This window comes from Hemiscyllium ocellatum, unplaced genomic scaffold (genome assembly GCF_020745735.1).
Source record: "Hemiscyllium ocellatum isolate sHemOce1 unplaced genomic scaffold, sHemOce1.pat.X.cur. scaffold_532_pat_ctg1, whole genome shotgun sequence".
In the NCBI taxonomy this organism is placed as follows: domain Eukaryota; kingdom Metazoa; phylum Chordata; class Chondrichthyes; order Orectolobiformes; family Hemiscylliidae; genus Hemiscyllium; species Hemiscyllium ocellatum.
The window spans coordinates 156,530-177,360 of record NW_026869102.1 but is presented as its reverse complement, the minus strand read 5'-3'; the positions used below and the strand labels follow the sequence as shown (position 1 = coordinate 177,360).

The window sequence follows — 20,831 nt, the reverse complement described above, 5'->3', positions numbered from 1 at the left end:
CTCCAGCCCATTCTCCCGCTGTCTCCCGGTAACCCTCGATCCACAAGAAGCTGTCTATCTCCATCTTACACGGACGGAATGTCCTAGCCCCCACAGCTTCCTGGTCGCAGTGACTTCCACAGATTCCCTACTCCCTGGCTGGAGAGGTTCCTCCTTCTCTCTGTTCTAAAGGCTCTTCCCTTTACTCTCAGGCTGTGCCCGTGAGTCCCAGTCTCTCCTCCCAATGGGAACATCTCCCCGACACCCACTCTGTCCAGGCCGGTCGGTATTTTGTAAGTCCCCCCCTCATCCCTCTCAACTCCATCGAGTACAGGCCCAGAGTCCTCAAACGTTCCTCACGCGTTAAACCTTAGGTTCCTGGGACCATTCCGGTGAACGCTCCAGGGGCCAGTACATCCTTCCTGGGATACTGGGCCCAAAACCGTGCACACAATACTCCAAACGTGGTCTGACCAGAGCCTGAAGGAGCCTGAGAGGTACATCCCTGCTTTTATATCCTGGTATTCTCTCAATTCATGCCATCGTTGTGTTTGCCTTCCTAATGACTGACCCAACCTGCACCTTTACTTTGAGAGAATCCTGGACTAGAACTCCCAGGTCCCTTGGCACTCCAGATTTCTGTGCTTTCTCCAAGTTTGGAAAATATCCTTACCTCTATCCCTCTTCCCAAAGTCCATGACCCTCGCACTTCCCCACATTGTACTCTTTGCCCAGTCTCCGAACCTGCCTCTGCAGCCTCCCTGCCTCCTTCGCCCCAGCAGTCAGCTAAGGCTGTATTCACGTTGCTACAGATAAAAGACTTTGTGGTTTCTCACGGGGGAGTGGGGGCATGGGCTGTGCTAAATTGCTCATAGTGTTAGGTGCATTAGTCAGAGGGAAATGGGTCTAGGTGGGTCACTCTTCGGAGGGTCAGTGTGGACTTGTTGGGCCAAAGGGCCTGTTTCCACACTGTAGGGAATCCACTCTATTCCCAGAGTAGTTACAAAGAAGCATTTGATGAAACTCATGGAAAGTCCCAATGCTACCGAAAGAACACACACACGAGCTTTTCTCATCATTGACAAAAACCATTATTTATTGGAAATAACCTTGCAGCTTAAGGTGAGAAGTAAATAAGTGGACTTTACTGATCTATAACTGTGTGACTTGAACTCTACCCCCATTCACAACATTTCCACAGAGTCGCACATGAACAAAGACCACGTGAATACTGTAAAGGGATTGGGGAAATAAAAGAGAAGCACAGTTCAATAGCACCAGTTCTGATCACAGACGGCAATGAATGGTTTTATTTCTGTTGCTGCTGGCTCTTTCTAAACAACACGAGGCAGCAGAGGTAGCAGCTAGAGATTTTCGTGTCCTTTTCTACCCAGGCAGAAATGGGTCACTTTCCTTCACAGGAAAGGAGGTTTCTGCTGGATTGCCTGTACTAGGCTGTAGTAAGCTCTGCTGAGGATCCAGCGCACACATAGCTACTGTGCTGGAGTGCACACATGCACACAGAGTACCTGGACTCGCCCCCTCCCTGCTCTCACCCACTAACATCGGGGCTACAATCTGCCAGGGGCTTCAGTTATATGGTTTTGAACCTTTTTATACAACTTCGAGTCAGAGAAGCTGCACAGCACGGACACAGACCCTTCAGCCCAACTCGTCCACACCGATATCTGAAATTAATCTCGTCCCATTTGCCAGCACTTGGCCCATATCCCTCTGAAACCTTCCTTTTCATATACCCATCCGCGTACTTTTTAAATGGAATCGTACCATCCTCCACCACTTCCTCTGGCAGCTCATTCCACACACACACCACCCTCTGGCTGAAAAAATTACCCCTTAGGTCCCTTTTACATCCTTCCCCTCTCACCCTAAACCTCTGCCCCTCTAGTTCTGAACTCCCTCACCCCTTGTCTATTAACCCTATCCATGTCCCCCTCATGATTTTATAAACCTCTATAAGGTCACCCCTCAGCCTCTGACGCTCCAGGGAAAACAGCCCCAGCCTGTTCAGCCTCTCCTTGGAACATCCTTGTAAATCTTTTCTGAATCCTTTCAAGTTTCACAACCCCTTTCCAATAGGAAGGAGACCAGAATTGCACACGATATTCCAACAGTGGCCTAACCAATGTCCTGTCCAGCCACAACATGACCTCCCAACTCCTGTACTCAATACTCTGACCAAAGCAAAGCATACCAAACACCTTCTTCACTACCCTATCTACCTGCGACTCCACTTTCAAGGAGCTATAAACCTGCACTTTTGTTCTACAACACTCTTGGACCTTACCATTAAGCGTACAGGTCCTGCTAAGATTTGCTTTCCCCAAAATGCAGCACCTCACGTTTACCCAAGTTAAACTCCATCTGCCACTCCTCAGCCCATTGGCCCAGCTGATCAAGATCCCATTGTAATCTGAGGTAACCTACTTCACTGTCCACTACACCTCCAATTATGGTGTCACCATCCAACTATACCTCCTACGTTCACATCCAAATCATTTATATAAATGCCGAAAAGTAGTGGACCCAGCACCGATCCTTGTGGCACTCCACTGGTCACAGGCCTCCAGTCTGAAAAACAACTCTCCACCATCACCCTCTGTCTTCTACCTTCCTTGATTTAAAACCGGTACCTTTTCCCCTTGAGTGCAGCAGTTTAATCTGAGCTATAAGCCAACAGCCATTTCTAATTAAGGGGCAAGGGGAAGCTACGGCCTAGTAACATTATCATTAAACTCTGAATCCAGGAAAACCACGCTGTGTGCCAGGGAGCTGGGTTTCGAAACCGACCACAGCAAATGTTGGGATCTGAATTCAGTCAATCTAGCGATAACCACAAAAGCATTGTGGATTGATCATGAGAACCCAACTGACTCCAGACCTACACCAAGGCAGTTGATGCTCAGCTGCCCGGGGCAGGGGGCAATTAGGGATGTGTAATGTATGCTGGCCTACCCAGTGATGTCCCAACCCTCGCAGTGAATTTGAAAAAAAAATAACTTTGAAGAAACAGCCAAGCAAAGAACTTTCGAAGAGATAACAGACATGGCTTAATGTTTTGAGTACAGAGGAACCTCGATTATCTTCGGACAATCTGAACAAGATCGCCATGTCCCGGTGCGTGGCCAACTGTGTTAACCGGTATTTGATTAACTGAAATACTTCCCATGCATGCCCTTCGGATAACCCTCTGCCTTGGGAAACCCCACCTTAGGTAGGGCTTGTTACCTTTGGTAACTGTTGCCTAGAAACCCAGCCTGGCTTGAGAATTTGGCATTTCAGACCCCATTTACAGTCCAATATGGGAGATAGAAGCTGCAAGTTTTACTCCTGAAACCCTGTTCCCAGTACAAGTTACTGAGGAACCTGGTAAGAGTTTTCAAAGATCAATATTTCTGTCAACTTGGTAAGACTGGAATAGACTCGGACCCAAGGTCATTGTGATCAGAACTGGCCCCATTTACCAGCTATTCGACATCATCAACACGAGAAACAGTAGATGTGAGGAAACATCATATTCTATTCATGTGGGCTAGGATCTTATTCCCCTTTTGCACTTTAACAATCACCTCTTGCCTTATTGCATCACGACTGTTTCTGTTGTGAGATGGAGGAGATACACAGCTCAGAACCTAACCAGTCTACACAACGTTAATTTCAGAATAAGCTCCGATTACAGCGAACAGACAAATGGGTCCTCACGCGAGAAGCCAGACCTACATTCCTTTCTCTCTGGATAGGAGACCCAGAGGAAAGCAATGGGCTGCTTCACTGTTTGACAGTAAACCCATCAATAGTGTGACTTGAGGAAGGGGGTGGGAGGGAGGGGGTGGCTGGATTGTCAGCACTTTCCACCTGTCACAGTCACATCGAGAGAGGAATTGGAGGGGGGGGAAAGAGAGCGTGAGAGAGAATACAAGAGAGAAAACACGCGAGAGAGAGAGCGTGAGATGGGGAACGAGGGAGATATAAAGAGAGTGGGAAGAGGTTAATTCCCTCCCTTCTCTGTGCACTGAGGCAGAGGTAACTCGGACATTGGTATTATCCGTCACCAACGTTCCTGCCGATTCCCCTCCCAAGCGGAGTCGCGAACAGAGGCTGAGATTATAGCCAGAGGCGGTGGGAGGGTGAGGAACAAACATTCCTTTGGACAGAGATCGGTTTCCTCTCCTTTCACACGGCCACACAGCCTCTCCACCCGCACCCACACCCTCTCTCTGTCTGTCCCACTGCGGCCCACTCCACTTTATCATCGCAAAGACATTGAGACGACTCTCAATGCTGGACAGGTTTATTAACACATCTCCGGTAAAACATTTCCTTCAGTAAGTGGCTGCACTTGGCAGCAGGAATAGGGGGGAAGGTGCCTGTCATTTCTCACACGGACACACAGAGGGTGCAGAATAGCACTGGGATAGTTTCCTTGGACTGGGACACACTGTTGAGGTTGGTGAGGTGGTGGGGGGGGGAGATACACGTTCCTGTTGGCGTTCAGTCCAGCTTACAGGTTGTAAGGCCCCTCTCACCCTCTGCTTGGTCTATGGCCGCCATGTTGCGAGATGCTGTGATCAGGTGGACGATGCTGATGGCTGTTTTGATGAGGCAGATCGGGAAGGAACTGTACAGCAGGAGTTGGAACAGGCCTATATTCAGGAGAGGTACTGTGGACAGACAGAACCGGGATTACAATCGAGCAGCAGAGAGCCGGGAGTCCATCTCGAGAACTACACCCAACCTTCCAGCCTGAACCAGGAGACACCCGCAGCACTGTATCAAACAACCCCAGCTTTGAAATATTCTGCCTTTTTTTGGACTCTGAACTGTGGCTCTCTCAGAGTCGCACAGCACAGAAACAGATCTTTCGGCCAAACTGCTCCCTAGTCCCACACCTGCCCCAGCTCCTGACCCGTATCCCTCCAAACCCTTTCCTGTTCATTAAAAAAAAAGGTAAAAACAAATTACTGCAGATGCTGGAATCTGAAACCAAAAAAAAAGAGAAAATGCTGGAAAAACTCAGCAGGTCTGGCAGCAACGTCAGAGAAAAGAGCTGACGTTGAGTCTAACTAACCCTTTGTCAAAGCTGCCCCCCCCCCCGTCTTTATTAAATCTCTCCCCTCTCACCTTAAGACTGCTCCCCTAGACTTCAAATCCCCCCCCACCCAGGGGAAAAAGGGCTGCCATTAACCCTATCCATGCCCCCTCATGATTTTATAAACCTCTATAAGGTCATGCCTCAGCCCCCGATGTTCCAGGGAAAACAGCCCCAGCCTCTCCCTGTAGCTCTTCACTGGCCAGGGAATCCCACCACCTCATAACCCTCTGGGTTCCTCCTCCGCTCAGTCCGAACTCTGCTCCCCCTTATTTGGAGGCTACGCCCCTAGTTCTAGTTTCACCCTCCAGTGGAAATAACCTCCCTGCTTCTTATCTTCTCGATTCCCTTCATCATTTCATATGTTTCTATAAAGGTCCCCTCATTCTAAACTCAAATGAATGTAATCCCAGTCTACTCAGCCAACTCTGGAATCAGAGTCGAGAGTGTCTTGCTGGAAAAGCACAGCAGGTCAGGCAGCATCCGAGGAGCATCAGAGCCAACGTTTCAGACACGACCCTTCATCAGGAAAGGATGCTCCCTGACCTGCTGTGCTTTTCCAGCAATACACACAACACTGATCTCCAACGTCTGCCAACCTCACTGTCTCCAACTCCAGGAATCAACTCAGTGAACCTCCTCTGCATCCACTCCACTCCACTCCAAGTACATCCATTTTTAATTCTGGAGATCAAAAGTGCACGCAGTATTCCAGGTGTGCCCTTACCAGGATGTTGTAGGGCTGCAACATAACCTCCCCACTTTTAAACTCCATAATCCCCTTTAGCAACAAAGGATAAAGTTCCATCTGCCTTCCGATCACCATGAGATTAATTCCCAGGTAACTGGGAGTGAAAAGGACATCCAGAAGCCAAGGGAAGAAACCATTTCTGCGGTGGGGGGGAAATTCTGCTGGAAAATAAACCCGTTTGTCCCACCCCACCCCCTGTCCATTACTGTATCTGGTTGCTTTCATCCAATAAATGAGAGACTTCACAAGTTGTGAACCAGTCACACTGTGCCACCTCCTTCACACACACACACTCACACACACGGGTGAATTTGTACTTACAGAATTACATTTTACTTTGCTCAAAAACTGCATGAATCCATGTAAAATTCTGAAAATCCATTTTTATCGATTAGAATCAGTCTGACCGTTGTGGTACAGACAGCCTCACACAGGGAAGCTCACACCTTCAATACATTCTCTGGGCCGACATGACACCAACTGTTACAAGTTCACTTGAGAATGTAGATTTTTTTTTTAAAAAGCTCTGGCATTTACATATGAAAGAACTGAAACCAACATGGTCATTTGAAATGATGGGAGACTAAAACAATCCAGGTCTTTTTCAGGGTATAATTTCAGCTACTGCACACTGTAAACTGTTGCTATAAATTCTGTGTCTTACAATCTTATACCTTCACAACCACCTGATGAAGGAGCAGCGATCCGAAAGCTAGTGCTTCCAAATAAACCTGTTGGATTATAACCTGGTGTTGTGTGATTTTTAAACTTTGTCCACCCCCGTCCAACGCCGACACCTCCACACCCTGGAGGGAAGTGAGAAGACGTTCTGAAGGAAGGGGACGGTGCAGCAGGAGTTCCTGACAGTTATTTCAGTGAATCTCATTGGTCAGGTCCTATTGAGCTTCCCTCCCGGTCTTCCCTCTGTCCATGACACCAACGTTTCTGTTGTATGGTCATAGGATTGTGGAGCAGGAATTTTATCGGGGGTTAAAAAGAGCTTTAACTTCCGATGGGTGAAGATAGGATTCAGCGATGGGCAAATTAATTATTTGCAACGAATTGAAATTTCCTGTTCAGAACACAGAGTCCGGATGTGTGTTTTCCTGGCAGTCTGTCTCGGAAAGTCAGGTATATCGGGGACTATTTACAAAACCCTCACAGCCGTGAGGACACTAGGATCAGTGCGGTTCAATTCTTGGGCTGTTACCCCCAGCGAGACAGCGGAGAGAGGCCACTCAGCCCATTGGCTCTGGATTGCCTGAATAAACTAGCCACCCATCCCAGCCTGTGGTCTTGCAGGGTTTAGTGGTTCAGGGACTGAACCAGAATCATTTAAAATAAATGAATAAATACTGGGTGCAGTATTTATCGCCCCGTCCCTAGTTGCCCCCCATCCCTAGTTGCCCCCCTGAGAAGGTGGGTCTGAGCTGCCCCATCGAACCACTGCAGTCCCCTTGTTGTGGGTAGACCCCAAGGGAGGGAGGGAATCCTGGGATTCTGACCCAGGAAGGAATGGCCGATATATTCACCAGGTCGGTGAGGAGCTCAGAGAGTGGGGTGCTGTGGCTGTTCAGCCCATTGCATTGCCTGCTGGTCTCTCACGCACAGGCCATTCGTCCCATCAAGTCATAGAGATGTACAGCACGGAAACAGACCCTTCGGTCCAACCTGTCCGTGCTGACCCAGTTATCCCAACCCAATCCATTCCCACCTGCCAGCACCTGGCCTCTATCCCTCCAAACATAGAACATAGAACAATACAGCACAGAACAGGCCCTTCGGCCCACGATGTTGTGCCGAACATCTATCCTAGATTAAGCACCCATCCATGTACCTATCCAATTGCCGCTTAAAGGTAGTCAATGATTCTGACTCTACCACTGCCACGGGCAGCGCATTCCATGCCCCCACCACTCTCTGGGTAAAGAACCCACCCCTGACATCTCCCCTATACCTTCCACCCTTCACCTTAAATTTATGTCCCCTTGTAACACTCTGTTGTACCCGGGGAAAAAGTTTCTGACTGTCAACTCTATCTATTCCTCTGATCATCTTATAAACCTCTATCAAGTCACTCCTCATCCTTCGCCGTTCCAACAAGAAAAGGCCGAGAACTCTCAACCTATCCTCGTATGACCTATTCTCCATTCCAGGCAACATCCTGGTAAATCTTCTCTGCACCCTCTCCAAAGCTTCCACATCTCTCCTAAAGTGAGGCAACCAGAACTGCACACAGTACTCCAAATGTGGCCTAACCAAAGTCCTGTACAGCTGCAACATCACTTCACGACTCTTGAATTCAATCCCTCTGCTAATGAACGCTAATACACCATAGGCCTTCTTACAAGCTCTATCCACCTGAGTGGCAACTTTCAAAGATCTATGTACATAGACCCCAAGATCCCTCTGTTCCTCCACCTGACTAAGAACCCACCGTTAACCCTGTATTCCGCATTCTTATTTGTTCTTCCAAAATGGACAACCTCACACTTGGCAGGGTTGAACTCCATCTGCCACTCCTCAGCCCAGCTCTGCATCATATCTAAGTCCCTTTGCAGCTGACAACAGCCCTCCTCACTATCCACAACTCCACCAATCTTCGTATCATCTGCAAATTTACTGACCCACCCTTCGACTCCCTCATCCAAGTCATTAATAAAAATTACAAACAGCAGAGGACCCAGAACTGATCCCTGCGGAACTCCACTTGTAACTGGGCTCCAGGCTGAATATTTACCATCTACCACCACTCTCTGACTTCGACCGGTTAGCCAGTTTTCTATCCAATTGGCCAAATTTCCCACTATCCCATGCCTCCTGACTTTCCGCATAAGCCTACCATGGGGAACCTTATCAAATGCCTTACTAAAATCCATGTACACTACAAACCTTTCCTATTCCTATACCCATCCAAACCCCCCTTAAAATGTTGCAGTCGTACCAGCCTCCACCACTTCCTCTGGCAGCTCATTCCATACACGTACCACCCTCTGGGTGAAAAAGTTACCCCTTAGGTTTAGGGTGAGAGGGGAAAGATATAAAAGGGACCTATGCCCCGCTAGTTCTGGGCTCCCTGACCCTAGGGAACAGACTTTGCCTATTTCCCCTATCCATCCCCCTCATAATTTTGTAAACCTCTATAAGGTCACCCCTCAGCCTCCGACGCTCCAGGGAAAACAGCCCCAGCCTGTTCAGCCAATCCCTATAGCTCACACCCTCCAACCCTGGCAACATCCTTGTAAATCTTTTCTGAACCTTTTCAAGTTTCACAACATCTTTCCGATAGGAGGGACACCAGAAATGCACGCAATATTCCAACAGTGGCCTAACCAATGTCTTGTACAGCCGCAACATGACCCTCCCAACTCCTGTACTCAATATCTGACCAATAAAGAAAAGCATTACAAACGCCTTCACTATCCTATCTACTTTCAAGGAGCTATGAACTTGCACTCCAAGGTCTCTTTGTTCAGACATTTCCCCAGGACCCCACAAAAGGGGATGGGGTGGGGTGGGGAAGCAGAGTGGTTTCAGATTCCAGACCTGCTTCAAGCCAATCGCACACGCGCAACACAGACGCGCAACACAGACGACTTGGGTTCCATCGCTGCTCAGGAAGTGAATACCTACCTACAGGACCCTCCATGAAACTCAAGAGGTAAAGCATCGCGTAAAAGAGCTCATTACCGGCACACATCACAAATAGGACTTTCTGAGGAAGAACAGAAACACAGGGAAAATATCAGACACCTGGTAAAAATCTCCATGTAACAACAGGATAAAGGATAGGCCGTGATCAAACGGAATATCACAGCAAGACCAGAATAGCCTACTCTGAATCCTATGTCTACATTTTAACCCAGGATTTAAACAGCTGCTTCTCCAGCTTTAGGATCTCACAGTCACAGACCCTTCGGCCCAACCCGTCCATGCTGACCCAGATATCCGAACCTAATCTAGTCCCATATCCCACTAAACCCATCTGGCCTATGAGTGTTTAATGGAGGAGACCCTCTATATCCCTCATTATAGGGAGCTTTACTCTGTATCTAACCCCGTGCTGTCCCTGTCACACATTCATAGAGATGTACAGCACGGAAACAGACCCTTCGGTCCAACCTGTCCGTGCTGACCCAGTTATCCCAACCCAATCCATTCCCACCTGCCAGCACCCGGCCTCTATCCCACCAAACCCTTCCTATTCCTATACCCACCCAAACGCCCCTTAAATGTTGCAGTCGTACCAGCCTCCACCACTCCCTCTGGCAGCTCATTCCATACACGTACAACCCTCTGGGTGAAAAAGTTACCCCTTAGGTCCCTTTTATATCTTTCCCCCTCTTATCTTAAACCTATATTCCTCTAGTTCAGGACTCCCCCATCGCAGGGGGAAAAGACCTTCTCTATTCACCCTATCCATGCCCCTCGTCACCCCTCAGTCTCCGAAACCCCATGGAAAACAGCCTCAGCCTCTCCTCCGAGCTCAAACCCTCCGACATCGTCGGAAAAAGTTTCACAACACAAGAGAAACAGGGGGAGACAGAGAGAGAGAGAGACAGAGAGAGAGAGAGACAGAGAGAGAGAGAGACAGAGAGAGAGAGAGACAGAGAGAGAGAGAGACAGAGAGAGAGAGAGACAGAGAGAGAGAGAGACAGAGAGAGAGAGACAGAGACTTTCATTCTGAAGTCAGTAACAGGAAAGGGGGAGAAAGGGGCAGGAGGCTGCAGTGTTTGGGATGTGCTCAGGTTACTGGGATGGTGGGGAAGGGGTAAAGGATGGGTGAGACCAGACAGGAACGCTGCAGATTACAGAGGGAAGTGACAGACTGAGGGGGTGAAGTCAGATTCCCTACAGCGTGGAAAGAGGCCCTTCGCCCCAACAAGTCCACACTTACCCTCCGAAGAGTATCCCGCCTAGACCCATTCCCACGTTTACCCCCTGACTAACGCACCTGACCCGCACATCCCTGGGCACCAGGGGACAATTTCCCCACGGCCAATCCCACCCTAACCTGTACATCCCTGGGCACTACGGGACAATTTCCCCACGGCCAATCCCACCCTAACCTGCACATCCCTGGGCACTACGGGACAATTTCCCCACGACCAATCCCACCCTAACCTGCACATCCCAGGGCACTACGGGACAATTTCCCCACGGCCAATCCCACCCTAACCTGTACATCCCTGGGCACTACGGGACAATTTCCCCATGGCCGATCCCACCCTAACCTGCACATCCCAGGGCACTACGGGACAATTTCCCCACAGCCAATCCCACCCTAACCTGTACATCTTTGGAGTGTGGGAGGAAGCGGAGGGTTATGGAGGAAACCCACGCAGACGCGGGGAGAATGTGCAAACTCCACACAGATTAGGTTGGCAAGGGGACAAAGTGCTGGAAAAGCACAGCAGGTCAGGCAGCAGCTGAGGAAGGGTTTGGGGATGAAGTGCCACCTCTCCTGCTGCCCAGATGCTGCCTGACCTGCTGCGCTTTTCCAGCACCGCCCACTCCCGTCTCTGCCCTCCAGCATCTGCAGTCTTCACTTTCTCCCAGGTGCTGGTGAGACCTGGAGTACCGCGAGCAGTTTGGGTTCCCCTCCTTACTCGAGGGGAGATAACATTTCACGGGAAGCAGCCTAGACAGGGTTCACTAGGATTAGCCCCCAGGATGGAGGGACTGTTTTAATGGGCAAAGTACAAAGAAAAACCTACAGCCCAGGAACAGGCCCTTCGGCCCTCCAACCGGAGTCGATCCGAATTCACCGTCTAAACCCAATTCCTAAGGATCTGTGTCCCTCTGCTCCCACCTACTCACGCATCTGTCCAGATCTACCTTAAATGAATCTACTGTGCCTACTTCTGTCGGTAACACGTTCCAGACACCCACCACCCTCGGTATCCCCCTTAAACTTCACACAGTTAACGGTGTGGGACCCTGCTCCCTGGGTTTGGAGGAGTGAGAGGGGATCTCATTGAAACATTTCTCCTCTCACGGGAGTCGGTATGACCAGAGGGAACAGCCTCAGGACAGAGAGGCTCCAATGTTGGACTGAGATGGGGAGGAATTTCTTCGCGTGTGTGCGCGCGTGTGCGTGTGTGTCAGAGTCCTCGTGTACGTTTCTGGCTGAGATAGAGAGATTCCTGACCAGTCGGGAACAAAGGGCTAGAGGCAGAAAGGGCAGGACCACGGACACGAGGAATGTCGGATCAGGCACAACAGGGTGCTCGAGGGGCCGAATGGTCTATTCCTGCTCCTATTTATTGTGGTGTGAGAAGGTGGCTCTCCCCCCCACAGCCCACCCCCTCGCTGACAGACAGTGACCTTACCACATTGGTGTAGTAAACACGGAGGATGGGATTTCCACTCAGGTCAATCTTCTTATGGCTGCTGCTCCCCGTCATCATGGTGCTGGAGAGGAGACCAGGAAACTGGGATTAGCAAGGGTCCTCCGCTCAACCTGACCCCTCAGGCCCCACTCTCAGCCTGTTCTCCCCTCAGGCCCCACTCTCGGCCTGTTCTCCCCCCGGTCCTCTCCCCTCAGGCCCCACTCTCGGCCTGTTCTCTCCCCGGTCCTCTCCCCTCAGGCCCCACTCTCGGCCTGTTCTCTCCCCCGCCCCCCCCCGGTCCTCTCCCCTCAGGCCCCACTCTCGGCCTGTTCTCTCCCCCGCCCCCCCCCCCCGGTCCTCTCCCCTCAGGCCCCACTCTCGGCCTGTTCTCCCCTCAGGCCCCACTCTCGGCCTGTTCTCCCCCCGGTCCTCTCCCCTCAGGCCCCACTCTCGGCCTGTTCTCCCCCCGGTCCTCTCCCCTCAGGCCCCACTCTCGGCCTGTTCTCTCCCCCGCCCCCCCCCCGGTCCTCTCCCCTCAGGCCCCACTCTCGGCCTGTTCTCTCCCCCGCCCCCCCCCCCGGTCCTCTCCCCTCAGGCCCCACTCTCGGCCTGTTCCTCCCCCGGTCCTCTCCCCTCAGGTCCCACTCTCGGCCTGTTCCTCCCCCGGTCCTCTCCCCTCAGGCCCCACTCTCGGCCTGTTCCTCCCCCGGTCCTCTCCCCTCAGGCCCCACTCTCGGCCTGTTCCTCCCCCGGTCCTCTCCCCTCAGGCCCCACTCTCGGCCTGTTCCTCCCCCGGTCCTCTCCCCTCAGGCCCCACTCTCGGCCTGTTCCTCCCCCGGTCCTCTCCCCTCAGGCCCCACTCTCGGCCTGTTCTCTCCCCCGCCCCCCCCCCCGGTCCTCTCCCCTCAGGCCCCACTCTCAGCCTGTTCCTCCCCCGGTCCTCTCCCCTCAGGCCCCACTCTCGGCCTGTTCCTCCCCCGGTCCTCTCCCCTCAGGCCCCACTCTCGGCCTGTTTTCCTCCTGGTCCACTCCAGGAACCGACCCCCAGGCCCCATTCTTGTGCTGCATCTCCATGGTCTTCCCCTCGGGCTCCATTCTCTGCCTGTTTCCCCTGGTCCTCCCCTCAAACCACTCCCCAGGTTGTGTCTTTGGCCTGTTTCCCCTGGTCCTCCCCTCAAACCGCTCCCCAGGTGGTGTCTTTGGCCTGTTTCCCCTGGTCCTCCCCTCAAACCGCTCCCCAGGTGGTGTCTTTGGCCTGTTTCCCGTGGGGAGCAGGGCTGGTATTTTGTGGGACCCATACCCCAAGGGGAGAGACGATATCCAGGGGACCCATGCCGTGCCGGGAGGGGTCGGAGCTGGTGTCCAGGGAGGTGTGTAGGGATTCGGTTCAATGTCACTGACCTGTGTAAGTGTAACCAGTGACTGCTGATGTCCAGGATCATACTGAGCTGAAATAGGAAGACGTAACGAGGGTACAGGAGGGAGAGATTCACCAGCAAACACATGGTGGCACATCGGTCAGTCAACATATCCAACATCATTCCAAACTTGCTGCCTGTGCAGAGATGGGGGGTGGAAAAGTGGGAGTGGGAGTGGGAGTGGGAGAGAGAGAGAACAACACACTAAAACAGCAGCAATTAGCTTGCATCTAAAGGGCCTCAGCCCCCTGGTCTCCCTCCGGCACCCGTCCTCGTCTCCCCACGTAGATGTGATGCTGAAGACGGCACAATAACACCTCAGGAGGCTCAGCAAATCCCGCACGTCCACCAAGATCCTCACCAGCTTTCCACAGAGGCACCACGGAAAACCCGCTGTCCGGATGTATCACAGTCTGGGACAGCGACGGATCTGCCCCAGGACCGTGAGAAATTACAGAAGGTGGTGAGCACAGCTCAGACCATCACATGAGCTAACCACAGACTCCACTTCCACGGGAAGGCAGACAGTGTCCTCAAAGACATCTCCCACCCCTCTCTTCCAAACAGTTCCACCAGGGAGAGGATACAGAAGCTTGGACACACACACACACACACACACACACACACACACACACAGTAGCAGGTTCAAGAACAGCTCCTTCCCCTGCTGTTATCAAACTGCTGAACGGATCGCTCTAATTTCAAAGCTCATCTTGTTCTGCACATCTCCTGCGCAGTGTACGCTGAACGCCTAGCTCCTCTGTATCTCCTTGTTTGTCATGGTCTGCCTGTACTGCTCAGAAAACACAACTTTTCACTGCACTCAGGGACACATGACACAGGGAGCGGGTCTAAACCAAATGTTGCCCCACGTGCCCCCCCCCCCAGCCCCACTCTGAAACATCGCTCTGAAAGTCTTACATTGGTTCAGCAACCGGGCAGCATGTCCGTCCAGTGAATCCAGGAAGGAGCTGAGCAGGTACAAACAAGTGGCCAACACTGGGTCACTCGGCATGAAGTAAAATGCAATCAGGGCCAGGATGATGCGGCTGTAACCTACAACACACAGAGAGAGAGAGAGAGACACACACAGCGTGTGTGTGAGCGTCAGAGACAACCAGAGAGACACAGAGACAGAGACAGAGTCAGAAGGATATCCTAAATTAATCCGGTCTCATTCACCAGCACGTGGCACTCTAAACCTTTCCTATTCATATACCCATCCAGATGCCTTTTAAATCCAGCCTCCTCCACTTCCTCTGGCAACTCGTTCCACACACGTACCACCCTCTGGGTGAAACTGTTGCCCCTTGGGTCCCTTTACCCTCCCACCTTAGACCTATGCCCCTCTAGTTCTGGACTCACCCATCCCAAAGACCTATCCACGTCCCTCATGATTTTGTAACCCTCTATAAGGTCACCCCTCAGCCTCCGACGCTCCAGGGAAAACAGCCCCAGCCTGTTCAGCCTCTCCCTGCAGCTCAGATCCTCCAATCCTGGGAACATCCTTGTAAATCTTTTCTGAACCCTTTCAAATTTCACAATGTCTTTCTGACAGGGAGGAGACCAGAATTGCACACAATATTCCAACAGTGGCCTAACCAATGTCCTGTACAGCCGCAACATGACCTCCACTCAATACTCTGACCAATAAAGGAAAGCATTACAAACGCCTTCATTATCCTATCTACCTGAGACTCCACTTTCAAGGAGCTATGAACCTGCACTCCAAGGTCTCTGTGTTCAGCAACACTCCCTAGGACCTTACCATTAAGTGGATAAATCCCACCCTGATCTGCCTTTCCAAAATGCAACACCTCGCATTTATCTAAAATAAACTCCATCTGCCATTCCTTGGCCCATCTGGTCCAGATCCTGTTGTGATCTGAGGTAACCCTCTTCGCTGTCCCCTACACCTCCAATTCTGGTGTCATCTGCAAACTTACTAATTATCTCTAAGTTCACATCCAAGTCATTTATATAAATGATGAAAAGTAGAGGGCCCAGCACCGATCCTTGTGGCACTCCACTGGTCACAGATCACATCTCAATGCTTTAATGTTTTTATATTTATTTCCCCCCCAACCCCTGATGCCTTGAAAATTTGAACATTTCTTTTTGTCTTGACAGTATTCAGCGTCTCTTTCTCCACAGCCTTCAGCCACCCTCCCGAGTGGGTGTTCCTGAATGATGTATTCTGTATCCCAAGACTTCTTCCCCTGGTTCGAGGGGAAAATATCCTCGCTGCATCCTGTTGGGACTTTACTCACTTCGATCAGTTTCCCCATCGCATCACTCGAAACGTGTGATCGATACATGGCCAGTCGAACCATCTAACCTCAGGGGTTAACCCTGCCCTCCCCTGGGTCAACATCTGATGCATCCCCTCTCTCTGGCAAGTCGAGCCTTCTCACAGCTGGGTCACTCCCAAATGTTGTCAATAGCCAGGATGCTGGCACCGATCCCTGCAGTACCCCACCAGGTCACCTTGGGCGCGTGTGTGAATCCGCAGTTATTCCCACTCAGTTTCTGGTCTGTCCCTCATCTCCCTGCTCTCCATCTGCATGTCCAGCAGTCACTTCAGTGTCCCCAGTGACTCTGCTTCCAGCCGTGGTAATACATTCCACGCACGCAACTCTCTGCATATAGAACCTACCTCTGACGTCTCCTATATACCTTCAAAACTATGACCCCCCGTCCCAGTCAATCCTGCCCTGGGGAAAAGGCTCTGGCTATTGACTATCTATTCCTCTCACTCCCTTGTAAACCTCGATCAGGTCTCCCTCTCTTCCTCCTTCTCTCCAGGAAGAAAACTCCAAGCTTATTCAACCTTTCTTCATTAGGCAAGCCCTCCAGTCCAGGCAGCATCCTGGTAAACCTCCTTTGCATCCTCTCCAAAGCCCCTGTATCTTTCCTATAGTAGGGCGACCAGAACTGGACACAATATTCCAAGTGTGGTCTCACCAGGGACCGATTGTCCCTTACCTACTTGCTATGCCCTCAGACAAAAGACTCTGGTAGGTTTGTTAGGTATAATTCTTTCCCAAACCACTGCAGGTTTTGTCTGGGTCGCATTAGAGGCTCAGCCAAGCATTCTCTCAGCCCCTTAATCTCCCCCACTAACGAGGAATCCCATTCGCGAGTTTGGAGAAGATTTGTAACTCAGGTTGAGGTTATGGACAGAGGTTCGCTCACGGAGGTGGAAGGTTCATTTCCAGACATTGCGTCACCCCATCAGGTAACATCTTCAGATTAGAGTGGTGCTGGAAAAGCACAGCAGGTCAGGCAGCATCCGAGGAGCAGGAAAATCAACGTTTCGGGCCATTCCTGACGAAGGGCTTTTGCCCAAAACGTGGATGCTCCTGCTTTTCGGATGCTGCCTGACCTGCTGTGCTTTTCCAGCACCACTCTGATCTTGTCACTGAAGAGGTTACCTAGTACGGTGACGAAACGTCTGGAAATGAACCTCCCAGCTCAGTGACTGAACCTACATCCAGAAGGAATTCCAGTATTCTGTCCCCTCCCTACACAGTGGGCTCCCTCTCATTTCTTGGAAGTGGTGTACATCATTAGTGAAGACAGAATGGAAAATCTGTGGTAATTTTCCTGACAGCTCTTTGTTCCCCATATCATTTCCTCATTCCTGAAGAAGGGCTTATGCCCGAAACGTCGAATTTCCTGTTCCTTGGATCTGACCTGCTGCGCTTTTCCAGCGACACACTTTCAGCTCTGATCTCCAGCATCTGCAGACCTCACCTTTCTCCCCAGTCTTGTTTCCCCAGCTTCTGAACGTAAGGGACGTAAACACTTGCATCTTCAGTAACTTTGCACTTCCCATATTTACAGAGACTTTTACAGTCACTTTTCACGCTGCCCACCGCATTAACTCTCACCACTCGACCAGTTATCATCCTCTCTGCCTGCATTCTGAACTTTGGGCCAGTTAATGTGTCCTTTTCATTGCACACAGTACACAGTCCAGGACAACCTCCTCAATAGACTGTTCTAAAGCAAAAAAAAAGAGTAAAAAGTGAGGTCTGCAGATGCTGGAGATCAGAGCAGAAAATGTGTTGTTGGTTAAAGCACAGCAGGTCAGGCAGCATCCAAGGAACAGGAAATTCGACATTTCGGGCCAGAGCCCTTCATCAGGAATGAGGAGAGGGTGTCCAGCAGGCTAAGATAAAAGGTAGGGAGGAGGGACTTGGGGGAGGGGCGATGGAGATGGGATAGGTGGAAGGAGGTCAAGGTGAGGGTGATAGGCCGGAGTGGGGTGGGGGCGGAGAGGTCAGGAAGAGGATTGCAGGTTAGGAGGGCGGTGCTGAGTTGAGGGAACCGACTGAGACAAGGTGGGGGGAGGGGAAATGAGGAAACAGGAGAAATCTGAGTTCATTCCTTGTGGTTGGAGGGTTCCCAGGCGGAAGATGAGGCGCTCCTCCTCCAACCGTCGTGTTGTTATGTTCTGCCGGTGGAGGAGTCCAAGGACCTGCATGTCCTCGGTGGAGTGGGAGGGAGAGTTAAAGTTTTGAGCCACGGGGTGGTTGGGTTGGTTGGTTCGGGCGTCCCAGAGGTGTTCCCTGAAGCGTCCCGCAAGTAAGCGGCCTGTCTCCCCAATATAGAGGAGGCCACATCGGGTGCAGCGGATGCAATAGATGATGTGTGTGGAGGTACAGGTGAACTTGTGGCGGATATGGAAGGATCCCTTGGGGCCTTGGAGGGAAGTGAGTGTGGAGGTGTGGGCGCAAGTTTTGCATTTCCTGTGGTTGCAGGGGAAGGTGCCGGGGGTGGAGGTTGGGTTGGTGGGGGGTGTGGACCTGACGAGGGAGTCACGGAGGGAGTGGTCTTTTCAGAACGCTGATAGGGGAGGGGAGGGAAATATATCCCTGGTGGTGGGGTCCGTTTGGAGTTGGCGGAAATGGCGGCGGATGATACGTTGTATGCGGAGGTTGGTGGGGTGGTAGGTGAGAACCAGTGGGGTTCTGTCCTCGTGGCGATTGGAGGAGCGGGGCTCAAGGGCGGAGGAGCGGGAAGTGGAGGAGATGCGGTGGAGGGCATCATCGATCACGTCTGGGGGAATCTCAGTCTTTGAAGAAGGAGGCCATCTGGGCTGTGTGGTGTTGGAACTGGTCCTCCTGGGAGCAGATGCGGCGGAGACGAAGGAATTGGGAATATGGGATGGTGGGGCCAGGGTGGGAGGAGGTGTAGTCCAGTTTTTTTCAGCTCGACGCACACCAGGCAATCCTTAAATCCGATCAAATTAGACCCACTGCCAAGTCCGCCCCATTATCCCTCACCGTCTGAGACTCGTCCACCTAGAAACCCCCATTAGAGCCACCCTCTCTCTCCACCCCAGATACATCCACAGGAGGATACTGACCAATGAGGTTCGGCACGAACAGGAAAACGCTGACCATGTTGGCGGGTTCTCTCAGCCTCAGCCCCTCTGTCACCGTCTCAGTGCAAGGCTCACAAGAGACCGAATTTCTCAGAGCACAAGGCTCAGTGGCTTAGTCTCTGCCTCTCCTCCTCTCTCCGATGGTTCCTCCTCTCAATATCAGAGTCCCTCTGGTGTCTGCCTCTGCCTCTCCTCCTTTCAAGGACAGTCTCTTTCTGTATCTGTGCACGTGTCTCTCTCTCTCTCGGAGTCACACCTCCTCTCAATGTCAGAGTCCCTGTATGCGTGTGCCTGTCTGTCTCTCTCTCTTAATGACAGAGTCCCTTATGTTTGTGTGTGTCTCTGTCTATCTATGTGTCTCTCTCTGAATCTCTGACCCTCTCACTCACTCCCTGTGTACAGACCCCTGTCCCTCTCTCTCTCTCACTCCCTGTGTACAGACCCCTGTCCCTCTCTCTCTCTCACTCCCTGTGTACAGACCCCTGTCCCTCTCTCTCTCTCACTCCCTGTGTACAGACCCCTGTCCCTCTCTCTCTCTCACTCCCTGTGTACAGACCCCTGTCCCTCTCTCTCTCTCTCACTCCCTGTGTACAGACCCCTGTCCCTCTCTCTCTCTCACTCCCTGTGTACAGACCCCTGTCCCTCTCTCTCTCTCACTCCCTGTGTACAGACCCCTGTCCCTCTCTCTCTCTCTCTCACTCCCTGTGTACAGACCCCTGTCCCTCTCTCTCTCTCTCTCTCACTCCCTGTGTACAGACCCCTGTCCCTCTCTCTCTCTCTCTCTCACTCCCTGTGTACAGACCCCTGTCCCTCTCTCTCTCTCTCTCTCACTCCCTGTGTACAGACCCCTGTCCCTCTCTCTCACTCACTCACTCACTCACTCACTCACTCACTCACTCACTCACTCACTCACTCACTCCCTGTGTACAGACCCCTGTCCCCCTCTCTCTCTCTCTCTCTCACTCTCTCACTCTCTCACTCTGTGTCCCTGTAACCCTCTCCCTCTCCCTCTCCCTCTCCCTGTGACACTGATCCTCCCTGTGTGCCTGTCCCACTCTCCCTCTCCCTGTGACACTAATCCCCCCCCCCCCCCTTGCTGCCTTTAAACTCTCCCAGAGACAGGAAGCACTGAGGGTGCGGGCTCTACCACTGCAGCAGGCTGGGGGTGGGTGGGGATCAGGAAGCTCAGGGTCTCCCTCCTGCCCCGGCCAGGGACCACTATTCCGGTGTCGGGGGCTAGGCCTTTGACCATTAGCTCTGGAACAGCAATGCTGGAGAGCAGCGGGGAGACAGAGCAGCTTATACGGCCATTTTAGAAAAACAACCACAACCTACTCCCCCCCCCCAGGACCAGGCACAATGGAACCTGCCAGTTCCGTGTATCGCCCGGAACGTACCATCGGCTCCAGGAAGAGGGGTGTCCCCTCAGACCACAGCCTGAAAGGGAGTGGCCATTCAGCCCATCCCATTGCCTGCTGGTCTCTCTCTCTCACACACATAGGCCATTCAGCCCATCCCATTGCCTGCTGGTCTCTCTCTCTCACACACATAGGCCATTCAGCCCATCCCATTGCCTGCTGGTCTCTCTCACACACACACAGGCCATTCAGCCCATCGAGTCATAGAGATGTACAGCACGGAAACAGACCCTTCGGTCCAACCCGTCCGTGCTGACCCAGTTATCCCAACCCAATCCATTCCCACCTGCCAGCCCCCGGCCTCTATCCCTCCAAACCCTTCCTATTCCTATACCCACCCAAACGCCCCTTAAATGTTGCAGTTGTACCAGCCTCCTCCACTTCTGCATTATTTCCCCCATCTCCCCCTCAGTATTTCCCCATCTCCCCCT

General features: G+C 51.9%; 1 protein-coding gene across 1 annotated transcript; it reads right to left on the bottom strand.

Annotated features, from left to right (window-relative positions):
- Positions 1-1,057: 1,057 nt before the first annotated feature.
- cdipt (CDP-diacylglycerol--inositol 3-phosphatidyltransferase (phosphatidylinositol synthase)) lies at positions 1,058-20,034 on the bottom strand. The gene is made up of 6 exons (XM_060823297.1): positions 18,965-20,034; positions 14,512-14,646; positions 13,574-13,727; positions 12,173-12,254; positions 9,474-9,555; positions 1,058-4,661 (listed from the first exon to the last, which is right to left on the bottom strand). Exons 1-6 carry the CDS (start codon positions 18,999-19,001, stop codon positions 4,492-4,494), a joined length of 660 nt encoding a protein of 219 aa, XP_060679280.1. The 5' UTR covers positions 19,002-20,034; the 3' UTR covers positions 1,058-4,491.
- Positions 20,035-20,831: the final 797 nt, after the last annotated feature.